Source organism: Macaca thibetana, chromosome 17 (genome assembly GCF_024542745.1).
Source record: "Macaca thibetana thibetana isolate TM-01 chromosome 17, ASM2454274v1, whole genome shotgun sequence".
In the NCBI taxonomy this organism is placed as follows: domain Eukaryota; kingdom Metazoa; phylum Chordata; class Mammalia; order Primates; family Cercopithecidae; genus Macaca; species Macaca thibetana.
In genome coordinates, this window is record NC_065594.1 from 4,270,694 (window position 1) to 4,285,333 (window position 14,640).

Sequence of the window (14,640 nt, forward strand, 5' to 3'; positions counted from 1 at the left end):
GGTGATGGCCCTGGGACCAAACATGTCTCAGGAGAAATCCAGTTCCTGGTTCTCCAGGCGAGTGCCTCCAGGTGCCTGCATCGCAGTTACCCAGGGCCCGCTCACCTCAAGGCAGAATTGGGTATCCAGATGACTAGAGGCAGCAAAGGACACGATTCTGGAGTTAGGGCTGGGGATGGCCCCATTTTCCCTCTTTGATAGAAGTCAACACCCCAGGACATTTGAACGGTACCAGAGGCTGCCACAAAGGCCACAGCAGCGACAGCTGAGACTGGCCCCTGGCAGGAGCCAATAACTCTGCAGGATCAGAGAGGTGCCAGAGAACCTGACCACGGAAATGTTTTTGTCCAGGCTGGTAGTAACACACACTCTTCCACCCTTGATACCAACAGAAATAAGCAGCAATCTTGGGCTCAGTGGCTCACACCTGTAATCCCAGCATTTTGGGGGCAGAGGTGAGCAGATTGCTTGAGCCCAGGAGTTGGAGGCCAGCCTGGAAAACATGGTGAAACCCCTTCTCTAACAAAAAAAAAAAAAAAAAAACACAAAAATTAGCCATGCCTGTAGTCCCAGCTACTCAGGAGGCTGAGGTGGGAGAATGACTTGAGCCCGGGAGGCGGAAGTTGCAGTGAGCTGTAATCACACTGCACTCCATTCTGGGCAACAGAGCAAGACATTCTTAAGAAAAAAAAAAAAAGCAGCAATCTTCTGCAAGGATCAAGGGAGGGTGCCATCAGTTAGTACTTTCTAAAGCTGTGTCATTATCTCTTTTTAGCCCACTTCCCCTCCCTCCCCATCCCTCAGTCAAGTCCCTAGGATCTGAGTTTGCTTTTGAAGCTTGAAGTGGCCTTCAGCTCAGAGAGATCTCTCTGGGGACCCTGCTTCTCTTTTCTACATCTGTCCCAATAGTTGGAGCAGGCGCTGGAACAGCTTAAGGTGAGCAGCAGCCGCCTGTTCCCAAAAAGCCCTTAGCTTGGATTCTCAGCAGACAGTGGAACATCAGTTTCATACACATTTTGTATTTCTCACCCCGTCGGCAAACCTTTCCTTTGCAGAGTATTCCAAGAATGGAGCACAGAGCTTCCCAGAAGCACACTGTGGCTTGAGTTTGGACTAGAATTTAATGTTCCCTCCATCTCAAGAGAATCCATGATGTGTATCTCGACACCAGATGCCACTAGGAGTCTTCCTGTCCCTTATCATTTTAGTTAAGAGGTGACTCGCTGGTGTCATCCTTGCTTCAAAGAGGGAGGAGCCCAGGCTTCAGAGTCTGCCCTTTCCGAAAGGAAGAAGGAGGGAGAGCAGGGAAAGGCCTGTGTGTGCAGCACTATGGAGACAGTTCACTATGTCGAGTACAACACATTCCCTTAGTCTCATTCGAAAGCCATGATGGACAGAGAGGTGTGGAAAATCTAAGATCACAAATATGCCATGAGAAAGTATCTTTGTTTCGACTGCTACTTTACAAAACCACATCTCTGGCCGGGCGCGGTGGCTCAAGCCTGTAATCCCAGCACTTTGGGAGGCCGAGACGGGCGGATCACGAGGTCAGGAGATCGAGACTATCCTGGCTAACACGGTGAAACCCCGTCTCTACTAAAAAAAAATACAAAAAACTAGCCGGGCGCGGTGGCGGCGCCTGTAGTCCCGGCTACTCGGGAGGCTGAGGCAGGAGAATGGCGGGAACCCGGGGGGCGGAGCTTGCAGTGAGCTGAGATCCGGCCACTGCACTCCAGCCTGGGCGACAGAGCGAGACTCCGTCTCAAAAAAAAAAAAAAAAAAAAAAAAAAAAACCACATCTCTAACTACTAACACTTCAAATTCCCTCAAAATAAGCTTCTTTTCCCAATTGTCCCTCATTACCAACTATAGTCAAGATCTGGAATTACTACGGAAATTTAGCATCTGAAAGAAACAGGAGGTTATGATTAACCCCTAACTACAATTGGGCACAAACTTACTGCTTTTCTTCTACCTTTTCTAAATGTACCCAATGCTCTTCTTGTTTTCTGCCAGGTGTTCTAGTCACTGCATGATGGAATTGTTACTTTTGCCACTTCTCTGGACTCCTCACTCTTAATCATTTTAAACGTGGTTAAAATGACAATCTTTACCATATTTGATATATAACTTTTGAAAAGAATAAAACTTAGCACCCTCCTGTTAGTCCTTATCTAAATGTTAACTTATTAGCCGAGCATCAAGGGCCCAATGAAGTGCCCCCTCTTTGGAAATTTATTTCTACTTTCTTTTATATATTTCAATCATGTCAATTTCTTATTGTTCTTCTAAATAGGTGCTGATTACTAAACTCTATTCGTGGGTTTTATTTTTTATGTTCCTCTCCATTAATTAATATTCTTCACTGACTTTAAGACTTCACGATTCATTCTTTTAAAAGAAGGTGTTTGATTTCCTCCACTGTTAACTGTTAAATAACTCTCTGATAATACGGTTTTCAGGCTATCTTTCTCATCTGGAGTAATTATGTTTCAAGTGTCAGCGGGAAATACATTTTCTATCCTGTGCAAAAACTCATGCTGGGCACTAAGAGCATGGAGCATGTCCCAGTTATCTATTGCTGCATAACAAACCAACCCAAACTTAGCAGTATAAAACAATCACTACTTTAGCATGCACATCAGTTTTCAGGGTCAGAAATTCTTTTCTGCTTTATGTATGGAGTCTCAGCTGGGAGTGACATAAATGGCTGGAGACAGACACTCCAGCCCAGTCCAGCCAACAGCCTCCGCTCCAGCGCACCCGCAGCCTGGGGCCCCAGATTCCTGTGGTCTCACCGACCCTAATCCTCCCATCTCTCCTTCCCACTCCCTCTCCAAATTATTTCAGAATTCCAAATTCTTATCTGGATCCTGCAAAGTAATTCAGCTACTCTTCAGAGTCTCTCAGTTATTACTGTATTCGCTTGGAAGCTTGAATTTACCTATCCATTCTCAGAAACACACTGGCCTTTTCAAGCCAGGACATCTCCAACAGTAGCTGCTGTTAGAAACTGCAATTTCCCCCTCTCTGCGTATACATTTTGATAAATTGACTTATTGGTAGGCAAATTACATTAAAAAAAAAAAAAAAAAGGCGTGTGTGGGTCTTCGGGGAAGCTTGGACAGGACGTGGGCGCGCCGGGAGCTCGCCGGAGCAGCGGGTCTGGCTCTGGGCGCGCAGCCGGCACCGGGGCCGCACTCACCGGGACGCCGGACCCGCCCCCGGAGACCCCGGGCCCCGGCGTTCGGCTCCTAAAGGGAAGGGGATTCCCAAGGAGTCCTCGACCCCGGACTCTCCGGACCCCTGGCTGCCGGTCTCGCTCCCTGCGCGCGCCGGCGGGTTTCCTGCTCTCCGAGGCGTCCGCTGGTTTGCGCCCCGGCGGGGACGTGGGCGGGGCGGGCGGCATTTAAGGCAGGTGCAGCCTCCCGAGCGCAGCGGCTGGAGATCGGCCGCGGAGGTGCGCGCAGGGTCCGCGCCGCCTCCGGTATCTCCGCCGCCGGCATCTCCACCGCCGCTGCCGGTGCCGCACGAGGCCCCACACCCTGCGCTCCGCCGCTGCCGTCCGGGATCTGCGCTCCGCGCCCGCAGCCCAGCATGTCCCAGGTGCGTGCAGCCCCTGCGCCCGCCGAGGACGCGAGACGCGAGGCCCAGGCCCCCGGGGACCGGAGCAGGCTGGCGGGAAGCGAAGAAAAGGCGAAAAGAAGAAACGCCCCGTCCGGGGGAAAGGGGAGGCCGCCTTTCCTTTGCGCGCCCCCCGGCCTGGGCACCGCTTCTCTGACTCCCCTCGGGAGCTCCCTGCGGCCGCTGGGGCTGGCGGGGGACAGAAGCCGGTCCAGAGGTGCGAGGAGGGGCCGAGGGGTCCTGGGCCAGCTCCGTAGCACCTGCGGGCTCCGACTCGGGAAGATGGGGTGACAGGGATGCCCTCCGGTTAGGGCCCCCTGATCAGGACTGAGGGTCGTAGGCTTAGTGGGTGCCCCCTCCCCAGGAAACAGGACGCGCAGCTGGTGTGTCCTCTGGGAAGGACGCCTCAGAGGAAACCTCGCCGCTCCTTGGAGGTATCGGTCAGGAGTTGGGGGGTAACTTCCCACCTGTTCCACCCAGAGAAGGGTCACCCCGAGGAGCTGCTGGCTGGCCTGTGCCCACCCCGCCTCCCCTCTACACGGGCGGAGGGGAAGCCAAGGTCAGCGGCAGGTGGGGGAGAGACTCCACTGTCCGACTCCCTCCGGCCTCCCCAGAGGAGGGAAGGAAAGGGAGAAGGGGCTCCTGACTCCTGCGGGTCCCGAGCCCGCAGAGGGGCGCTCAGCGCCTCTTCGGAAACCCCATTTGGGGCCAATATTGATATTGCACCTGCGCTTCTCTTTCAGCAAACCCCAGAAATTTACTCCGTGGAGCTCAGCGGAACTAAGGACATCGTGAAAACAGACAAGGGGGATGGCAAGAAGTACAGGGGTCTGAAGAACAACTGCCTGGAACGCAAAAAGAAAAATCACAAAGAGGAGTTTCAGAAAGAACTTCATCTGGTCAGTAGCCTTCAGCCACAGGGGTCCTGCCGGCTATGGCCTCTCCCCGCAAGAGCTTGGCCCTAGAACCCACGTCTTACCACATTCAGTCTGAGGGATTTGAAATCCCCTTGAGATTGGTTTCCTTGTGTGTGGTGTGTGTATGGTGTGTGTGTGTAGTGTGTGTATGTGTATGTGTGTGGTGTGTGTGTACGTGTGTGGCGTGTGCTGTATGTGTGTGCTGTGTGTGGGGTGTGTGTTTGGTGTATGTGTGTGGTATATGTGGTGTGTGTGTGTGGTGTGTGTATGTGTGTGGTATGTATGTGTGTGGTATGTGTGGTGTATGTGCGTATGTGTGGTGTGTGTGTAGTGTGTGGTGTGTATGGGTGGTGTGTGTGGTGTGTGTATGTGTGTGCTGTGTGTGGGGTGTGTGTTTGGTGTATGTGTGTGGTATATGTGGTGTGTGTGTGTGGTGTGTGTATGTGTATGTGTGTGGTATGTGTGGTGTATGTGCGTATGTGTGGTGTGTGTGTAGTGTGTGGTGTGTATGGGTGGTGTGTGTGGTGTGTGTATGTGTGTGGTGTGTCTGTGTGTGTGTTTGGTGTCTCTGTGGTATATGTGGTGTGTGTGTGTGGTGTGTGTATGTGTATGTGTGTGGTATGTGTGGTGTATGTGTGTGGTATATGTGGTGTGTGTGTGTGGTGTGTGTATGTGTATGTGTGTGGTATGTGTGGTGTATGTGCGTGGTATGTGTGGTGTGTGTCTAGTGTGTGGTGTGTACGTGTGGTGTGTGTATGTGTGTGGTGTGTGTGTGTTGTGTGTGTGTGTTTTGAATGGTGTGATAGTATCTGCCCAGAGGTCAGGACCTCTGCAGGATTCCTGCATTCTGGTTGGAGGCAGTCCCTGTAGAACTCAGAAGGAGGAGCCTCTGATTCCAGGCCCCACAGGCAAGGCCAGACCTCTCTCCCCACAGCTGCTTCAGTGAGAAGTCAGTAACCACTTACCAGTTTTCAACTAATTAGTAAAACTATTTGAGCTGGAACTTCTGAGGAGGAAAACCGAAGCCCCTAGGCCATGCAGACTGCAGGTGTGAAACCGCAGGGAAAAGCAGTTGCAGTGGTAAAAATGTGGAGCTTGGATTGGGACGACCTCAGGCCCCATCAGAGTCCCACGTCTCCACTGAGCTGCAACTGGCAACAAATGACTGACCCTCACTGAAGGCCCATTTTCTCTGTGTAAAATGGGAAATAAGTAATTTGCTGGGTCTATGAGGGGAATCAATGAGATGAGGACATTGCAGTTCAGGTGCTTTAGGGGTGTGCAATATTGTTATTATTAAGGAAGAGCTCTGGAGTTATTAAAACTGGCTTTTTTTTTGGGGGGACAGAGTTTTGCTCTTGTTGCCAAGGCTGGAGTGCGATGGCGCTATCTCAGCTGCACAATCCGCCTCCTGGGTTCAAGCGATTCTCCTGCTTCAGCCTCCCGAGTCACTGGGATTACAGGCGCCATCACACCCAGCTAATTTTTGTTATTTTTAGTAGAGACAGAGTTTCGCCATGTTGGCCAGGCTGGTCTCGAACTCCTGACCTCAGATGATCCACCTGCCTGGGCCTCCCAAAGTGCTGGGATTACAGGCGTGAGTCACTGTGTCTGGCCCAAACTGGCCACTTTAGTAATAAAACTGCCTTGGGTCTGAAATGTGACAGATTTTATCTTGGTAACACCGAAGGGGAAACTTCTACACTGAGCTTGAGATGTGCTGCATTGTCCCCACCGTCCTTGGCAGATCTGATTAAAGCTCTGTGACTGCTCTTTTGTGCTAGAGAGCCATTTGTTAAGTATTCAGAAATTCGGCGGCTGACTGACATCCTGTTAGCAGCTTGAAATTTGGTTCTAGTGAGAAATCAGCAAACTACAAATCCGAGCTTTGTATTTATCTTTCCTGGAGCATTTGTTAAAACATTTTACAGCACACCACTGGGCATTTGTCTGTATCTAACAATGATAGACATTTAAGAACAGATCCCTGAAATTGGACTGACCTCAATTGAAATCCCAGTGTAACTGATGTTCAGTTTTCTATTTTGAAAAATACAAGATTTTTTTTTCTACCTCTTAGGGTTACTAGGAGGATTAAATGAGATAAAACAGGGAAAAGACAGCACAGCACCAGATGATAGATAGTTCTTATTATTTCCCATTATCTCTAGCGTTTAAGATTGAAGACATACCTATTTTTCCCTTGACATTACAAGGGTCCTGTAATTTCAGCAACATATTGAATGCTTTTGCCTCCCAACCTTTCTTGGCAAATTAGTGTCTAAGGACACCTGAAGTATCCTGGCCTTTGAATAAAGGGCCAGGTAATGACCCTAGAGGTGGGTGGGGTGCTGCCCTGTGCTAGTCCAGTGCTGGCCAGTAGAGGGCACCCCAGACACACACCACCACCTTACCCCATCCCTCCCCCATGCTCTCATCCCCATGCCCAGGGTGAAGGGACAAGAAGAACGATCCTCTGCTATCTGCAGGGACCTTAAAGTCTGAGGTCCGTGCATGGAGACAATGGCTTGGATCATCCACTACTTGTATCTGCCCAAAACTTAGCGTGTTGTGCTGTGCTCTGTGCAGAACACAGCCTTAATCTTCTGAATCCCCCGCAATGTCACACTCAGTCGATATTAGTGGAAGGGATGAAGGAACAAAGCAGAATCTGGTTGAGAAGAGGGCTAGAACCAAGATAATAGTGATAATAATGAATTCTGTTTTATTGGAAGGCCTAGTCTCTTACTGCAACATGGAACTATTTTTTGCATACGCGTAAGAAAAGAGATGAAGTGAGTACCAGTCAACAGTATCAATCTTTGTTTCACACAATGGGGGTTTAAAGAGTCCTGAGTGCTGGGCTTTGTAGGGGGAGCCAGGAAGACTCACCCTAGGTTTTCTGCTACAGGAAGAGGCTTCTCGTCCTTTAGCCCCGTGGTTCTCAAAGGGAGAGGAGAAGAGGATTCCCCCCCCCCTTTCCCAGGGGAAAAATGGAAACATTTTTGGTGACCGCAACTGAGGGGAGGATGTTAGTGGGTGGAGCCCACAACAAAGAATTATTCGCCCAGAATGGCAGCAGGGTCACGGGTGAGAAACCCCGCTGTAGTCTAATGATTCTGTAGCAGAATTCACAAGTGGCAGCCACAATGGTGTGGGTTTATTCAGCAGAACCTTTACCTGCAGGGTTGCTCTGCCCAGTGAGCTCCCTGAGCGTCACGCTTGAGTGAGGCAAGCTGTTTTCCCTGCCAGAGCCCACACAGTGAAGGGGGAGGAGTTGTGCCAGCCCATGAAGCGGGGTCTAGCGTGGTTTTGCCAGCAGCCCCAGCCAATCCGAGGGTTCAGGTCTGAGGGAAGCCTCCAGCTCATTGGCACCTGGAAGATGAGGGTGCCAGGACATGTATGCGCCAGAGTTCAGACTGAAGCGAGGTGCATGGCTTTGTTCAGAAAAGCTGCAGGCAGCTTCTGGGTAGTAACAGCAAGTGCAGGATTGTGCCGACTCAGGGACAATCACTCCTGAGGCAGTGCCATCCTTCGCTGGACAGCTGCCTAGCACAGGAGTTCTTTTTCTCCCGTCCCCCACACTCCTTGGTCCCCTCCCATCCTCAGAGCTGCTATTCCCAGCTTCCATGGCTGGTCAAAGCTTGGGACTTGAGTCTTTTGGAATTATCTTATTCACTCTGTTCTTCCTTTCATGGACTTTAGGATGACCACAAACTCAGCAATAGGGAATTGGAAAAGAAATATGGCACAGACATCATTACGGTGAGTCGTGGGAACCAGGGATTCAGAATAGAAGCCTCCTGACTCTACAGAGGGAAGGCTGTGTGTGGTGGGGGGTGTGTGGAAGAGTAGTGGCAACTTTAGGAGGAGGCGCCCCTGCAGCACCTTTGAGACTGCAGTTATTTGCATCTGGACACTGTTGAAGTCAACAGAAATACCTACTGTGGGGCTCACACTGGCCTGGCAGTGAGAGGGACCAAGAGGGACAGATGACTCCTGGCCTCAAGGAGAAAGTGGCCAGGTGGGGGAGGCAAATATGTACGGAAGTGTCCTGAGATTCACTCTGTCCCGCTGGGATGGCCACAAGAAGTAGAAACGCTATGCTGGGAGAAAGGTGGATTCTGACTGAAGGGGCCAGAGCTGGCTCTTGGGCTGCTGCCGTGTTTGCGCTGGAACTCAAGACGATTTGGATTTAAGCTGGTGGAGGACCCCAGGGCCAGTAAGCACAGAGCCGGATTGGAGACAGTCTGGGCTTGCTGGAAGCTAGTATGTGTGGAGAGGGGACAGGTGCAGCAGGAATGAAGCCAGGAAGGTCATCTGGGTGGAGCTGTCAAAGTATTCACATTAAACTAACAAGTAGGGGCTGTCGTAGAGGCAGAAGGGACATGGTTTCTACACAAGGAGGTGATTTCATTTGTTTTCAAAAGGCAGCTCTCGTAGAAGATCATTCTTTTAAAGTGAGAAATGGAAAGGTCTAGAAGAATGGAACAACAGCCCAGGACTGTGAAATGAGGTTCTGAAACAATGTTGAAAGACATTGCAGGGGCTGGGTGCAGTGGCTCACACCTGTAATCCCAGCACTTTGGGAGACTGAGGTGGGCAGATCACCTGAGGTCAGGAGTTTTGAGACCAGCCTGACCAACATAGTGAAATCCCGTTTCTACTAAAAATACAAAAAATTAGCAAGGCATGGTGGCACATGCCTGTAATCTCAGCTACTCGGGAGGGTGAGGCAGGAGAATCACTTGAACCCAGGAGACGGAGGTTGTAGTGAGCGGAGATCACGCCACTGCACTCCAGCCTGGGCAACAAGAGTGAAACTCCATCTCAAAAAAGAAAAAGAAAGATATTACAGACAAACACAACCAGCAGGACTTGCGGGGATTTTTATTGAGCCCCTCATCTCGCTAGCCACGTCACAGCAGCAGGAGGAGGAGAGCTGGTCAGGTGATGGGCTGGGGTGGGGACCAGGAGGTGAGAGCAGGGAAGGCAGGAGGGAGGAGCCGATGATGAGCGTATTGTGAGTTATACCATAAGAAGTCTTTCCGGAACACCCCTGAGGAAATGTTCTGCAGTTATTCAGAAAGATGAGTCTGGGGTTCCGGAAAAGGAATTGCTAGTGAAGGGAGACGGGAATCAAGCCATTCAACAGATATTTGAATCACTACCACAGAAAAAGCAAGAGACGCAAGAGAGACACAGAAATGACCAAGACCGGCCGGTCATGGTGGCTCAGGACTGTAATCATAGCACTTTGGGAGGCCAAGGTGGGCAGATCACTTGAGGTCAGGAGTTTGAAACCAGCCTGGCCAACATGGTGAAACATTTTCTCTACTAAAAATATTTTTAAAGTTATCCAAGTGTGGTGGCGGGCACCTACAATCCCAGCTATTTGGGAGGCTGAGGCAGGAGAATTGCTTGAACCCAGGTGGAGGAGGTTGCAGTGAGCCAAGATCGCACCATTGCTCTCCAGCCTGGCAAACAGAGTGAGACTCCATCTCAAAAAAAAAAAAAAAAAAGACGAAGACAGAGTCCTGGCCTTTAAGTAGCTTACAACATAATTAGGGAGAAGAGGTATCTACAGACTCGTCCACAAAGATCGTTTGTGGGGGAAATTCCTGTGAACATGCAGGGTTTCAAAGGTGAGGGTGCCTCATGGATGGCAGGCCCCCCAGGGCAGGGGCTGCTCACATGGGCTCAGGGCTTGGGTGGGATTTATGCCTGTCAAGATGAATGAGAACTTAGGCTGGATGTGTAGAAAGGTGGAAAAGGAGGAGGCGTAAGGATGGAAACTAAAGCCACATGCTGTCTATGCAGGGTTCCAGAAGTTTCCCTATTTCCTGGGGAGTTACTGCATTGCTCTTAGCCCTGGTGACCAGCTTCTTCATTCCAAGTCCTCCTTCATCAAATTACTCCTCTCGCTGGATAAACCTCTAAGAAACTAAAACCCCTTAGCAGAGCAGAGTGCGGTAGCTCTGGACCCAGTCACCACGTTGAAACCGGTCGCTACCATTGATTGACAGGCCAGGTTCCTCGGGCAGGTTACATAATTTTTCTGTGCCTCCAATTCCACCTCTGCGAATGAGGAGACCGAGGAATAATGGCTCCCGCCTCAAGGGTCATTTTAAAGACTAAATGAGTGAATATACAGAGCACAGTGCCTGGCTATTAAGCATTACAGTCTTTCAGAAAAAGCTGGGCAGCTGGAGAGGTGAGGCACGGTCCGCTTTTCTCAAGACCTTCTTTGGGCACGTTAATGCCTCACCCCAAGCTGCACAACTATGCAGCCCAACCCCTGAGGGAGGAGGACGGTCTAATTCGTGTTTGTTTTGGTTGTGCATGTGCTTTGTTTGGCTTTCCCAGGGTCTCTCTAGCACCAGAGCCGCTGAGCTCCTGGCCCGGGATGGGCCCAACTCCCTCACCCCTCCCAAGCAGACGCCTGAGATCGTCAAGTTCCTCAAGCAGATGGTGGGGGGGTTCTCTGTCCTCCTGTGGGTGGGCGCCTTTCTCTGTTGGATCGCATTCGGGATTGAGTACTCCAGCAACAAGTCTGCATCCCTGAACAACGTAAGGCTTTGGGGTGGCCCCTCCTGGTTTTGCTGGCAGAGCCATCCAGTGCGGCCTCGGAGGCACAGCTGAGGGCTGGATGCCACTGCTTAGGTGTGGGAAAGTCAGGCATTTTCCCAGCTGGAAAACAGAAATTCGATCTGGCTTTCCGATGCTCCAGAGGCAGTGTGGGAATGAAAAGGGATACACAAAACACCTTGAATTTTTAAGGGGGAGAAAATCTGCATCCATGTGAAGTAGTTTGGGGCTCTCTCTCCCCCAGGCTAACCTCTCCATTTAACACGGAGAGCGACTGTGCCTGCCAAGACATGGGTACCAAATCCACAAAACTGAATTGGCCAACGTGATGCCAAGAGACAGAAGTCAGAGGCAACGGGCCACGTGTCATGGGGTTGGATTGACCTGAAATGTGCAGAACAGGCACATCCTTGCAAGCATGAACCAGATCGGTGATGCCGGGGCATGGGACAGGAGCAGGGAGTGACAGCAGAGGGGCCGAGGGGATCTCCAGGCAGGGTGGAGATGTCTGAGGCTGCGGTGGAAGGTGGCTGCACGACTCTGTAAACTTAAAAAAATCAGTAAGTTGTGCACTTAACATGGGCAAATTTTGTGGCCTGTAAACTACACCAGGGCATAACCGCCAGCGTTGCACCCGCCCATGGAGAGCTCTAGCCCCAGGGCCTGTCTCCTTCCCACTGCCGGTTTCTTTGACTGACGCCCTCCTCCTCACCCAGGTGTACTTGGGCTCTGTGCTTGTCCTGGTGGTCATTTTCACGGGGATCTTTGCTTATTACCAAGAGGCAAAAAGCACCAACATCATGTCCAGCTTCAAAAAGATGATCCCTCAGGTGAGTGGCAGTCACCCGTCCTCTGGCCTCTGGTGACTCCCGGGTGAGGAAGCCTCAGCTGAGAGGGGCACAGGGCCCTGAGGGCCAAGTGTTCCAACTTCTGTCCCTGTTGGAGCCATCGTGGGTGAATTAACCCATCTGTCGGAACCCCAGTTCCTCACAGGGTTCTGGTGGTCAAATGAGGTACCACCCAGGGCAGTGCTGGTCAGCACGTGGCATCTTCTGTTCCTGCTCCTCGGTGTTTGTGGACAGTCGTTCTGGGTTCCGGAAGGGACCTGCAGAAGGTCCGGGAGTGCTCCTTCACGGGCAGCCAAGGAGACCAGCCTGCAGTTGTTTATCTGTGACCATGTTTGGGTCACGTGTTTGCTACTGAGCCCCAGAATGCAATCGGTGGGGAAGCCCAGTGCTCCCCTCTTCCCCAAAGACCCCTGTGAGGTGTCCGCACTGTCTCTGGCCCAGAGAACTGCAGGCTGGAGGAGAGATTCTGGGTGGAAAAGATGCCTCTTGCCAAGCTTGAAGCAGGAGATCACCTCGTTCAAGTTTCCCTGACCCTCGCAAGATTCTCAGCCTCCCCAGCCCCACCTTCAGTGCTCTGCCCCGACGCCCAGCCAGGATTGCTCACCCTTAATGGTCTCCTTTTCTAGGAGGCCCAGGACTCTGGCTTGGCCAGATGTGGCCAACAGTGACTCTTCTGTTCCAAGAAAATCTCCGTGAGCTCAAGGAAAAGTAGTTCTTAGAGTCCTCAGGCCTCGGGTGAAGCAGTCTTCTGTTTCATTCTTGCTATTCTGACAGCCTCAGGCTCCAGCAGAATGCTGTGTCCACAGGGCCGGGTGCAGGCTGCCTAACAGCATGGACTCAACAGTGACAGTGACCAGGAAGTTCCAAGGCCTCTGTCCTGGGGTTTGGTGCGGCACAGATTGGGGAGGAGGGCCGGTGTCCATCCAGGGTCTGAGGCGTCTGTCATGGTTTTCTTCTGCAGCAAGCTCTGGTCATCCGCGATTCCGAGAAGAAGAGCATCCCTTCAGAGCAGCTGGTGGTGGGGGACATTGTGGAGGTCAAAGGAGGAGACCAGATCCCCGCAGACATCAGGGTGCTGTCTTCTCAGGGGTGCCGGGTAAGCAGCAGGGGGCACCCACCCCAAGGACCATGTTCCAAACCCGCTGGCTCTGTGGTCTTTCCCAGCATCAGTATAAGAGGCGGGGAATGAGGTACCCAGCTGTGAACCATTCTCAACATTTCTTCTAGGTGGATAACTCCTCTCTCACGGGGGAATCTGAGCCCCAGCCCCGCTCCTCTGAGTTTACCCATGAAAACCCCCTGGAAACGAAGAACATCTGCTTCTATTCCACAACGTGTCTGGAAGGTAAAAGGCCTCTGGCTCTCAGCCCACATGTCCACCCGTGTCCCTTCTCCCTCCTGGGCTCTCAGATCTGTCCTTTGCCACACCCTGTTACAAAGCTCATCCCAGAGGAAGCATGGAACTTAAGGGCCTAGAGGATGATGCTTGGCCTCTGGAATGTGGTGTTCCTATTGACTGTGCCAGCCGCCAGAGAGGGCTGCAAGCTGGCTGCACATCCCTCCTAGCTGAGGACCCCTGGAATAAAACGTCTACTTGCCCCGTAGGCACCGTCACCGGCATGGTCATCAACACGGGTGACCGCACCATCATTGGCCATATCGCCTCTTTGGCCTCAGGAGTTGGAAATGAGAAGACGCCCATTGCCATTGAGATCGAGCACTTCGTTCACATTGTGGCAGGAGTGGCTGTCTCCATTGGCATCCTTTTCTTCATCATCGCAGTGTCCATGAATTATCGAGTCCTGGATTCCATCATCTTCCTCATTGGCATCATTGTGGCCAATGTGCCCGAGGGCCTCCTGGCCACGGTCACTGTGAGTCCATGCTGTTAGACGGCCTGCACCCGGCCCTGTGGACATAGCGTTGGTACTGGGGAGGCGCCCACAGAAACTGCAATCTCCCCCAAGTCCAGAGCACCATGCCCTCCCTGCCAGGGACAACCATGGAACATTCTGAATAGACTGTTTCTTATGGAGAAAGAAACAGTTTTGTAAAAAAAAAGGCTGTATTTTTAATATTTGACTGTGTTTTCCATGAAAATGTTATGCTTTCAATCTGCAGTTCACGTAGCTTACTCTGCCCCTTAAGATCTGGATAAGACAGGCTCCACCATTCACAGATTTTCTGGAAGCCTGATGCCTTCCCCACGTTTCTTTGGCAGTTTCTACAACTTAGGCATTTAGGCACATTGCCATACTCCACTGACCTCTCTTAGGAAATAAAAAATTCCTCCTATTTTTTTTTTTTTTTTTGAGACGGAGTCTCGCTCTGTCGCCCAGGCTGGAGCGCAGTGGCCGGATCTCAGCTCACTGCAAGCTCCACCTCCCGGGTTCCCGCCATTCTCCTGCCTCAGCCTCCCGAGTAGCTGGGACCACAGGCGCCTGCCACCTTGCCCGGCTAGTTTTTTGTATTTTTTTTTAGTAGAGATGGGGTTTCATTGTGTTAGCCAGGATGGTCTCGATCTCCTGACCTTGAGATCCGCCCATCTCGGCCTCCCAAAGTGCTGGGATTACAGGCTTGAGCCACTGCGCCCGGCAATTCCTCCCATTTTTCCTGCCGAGGACTCCAGCCCTTTCCTGGCCAACCCTAGACCCAGCTCTGGC

At 51.6% G+C, this 14,640-nt stretch overlaps 1 protein-coding gene across 1 annotated transcript in view; it reads left to right on the forward strand.

Moving 5' to 3' along the window:
• The first annotated feature begins 3,282 nt into the window (after positions 1-3,282).
• The window catches only part of ATP12A (ATPase H+/K+ transporting non-gastric alpha2 subunit), a 33,284-nt gene continuing 21,926 nt past the window's right edge, over positions 3,283-14,640 (forward strand). Inside the window, exons 1-8 of the mRNA XM_050767089.1 lie at positions 3,283-3,606; positions 4,368-4,523; positions 8,247-8,306; positions 10,908-11,111; positions 11,846-11,959; positions 12,939-13,073; positions 13,205-13,322; positions 13,583-13,851. Coding sequence (XP_050623046.1) covers positions 3,598-3,606; positions 4,368-4,523; positions 8,247-8,306; positions 10,908-11,111; positions 11,846-11,959; positions 12,939-13,073; positions 13,205-13,322; positions 13,583-13,851 — 1,065 coding nt within the window. The 5' untranslated portion in view covers positions 3,283-3,597. The remainder of the gene's footprint in view (positions 3,607-4,367; positions 4,524-8,246; positions 8,307-10,907; positions 11,112-11,845; positions 11,960-12,938; positions 13,074-13,204; positions 13,323-13,582; positions 13,852-14,640) is intronic.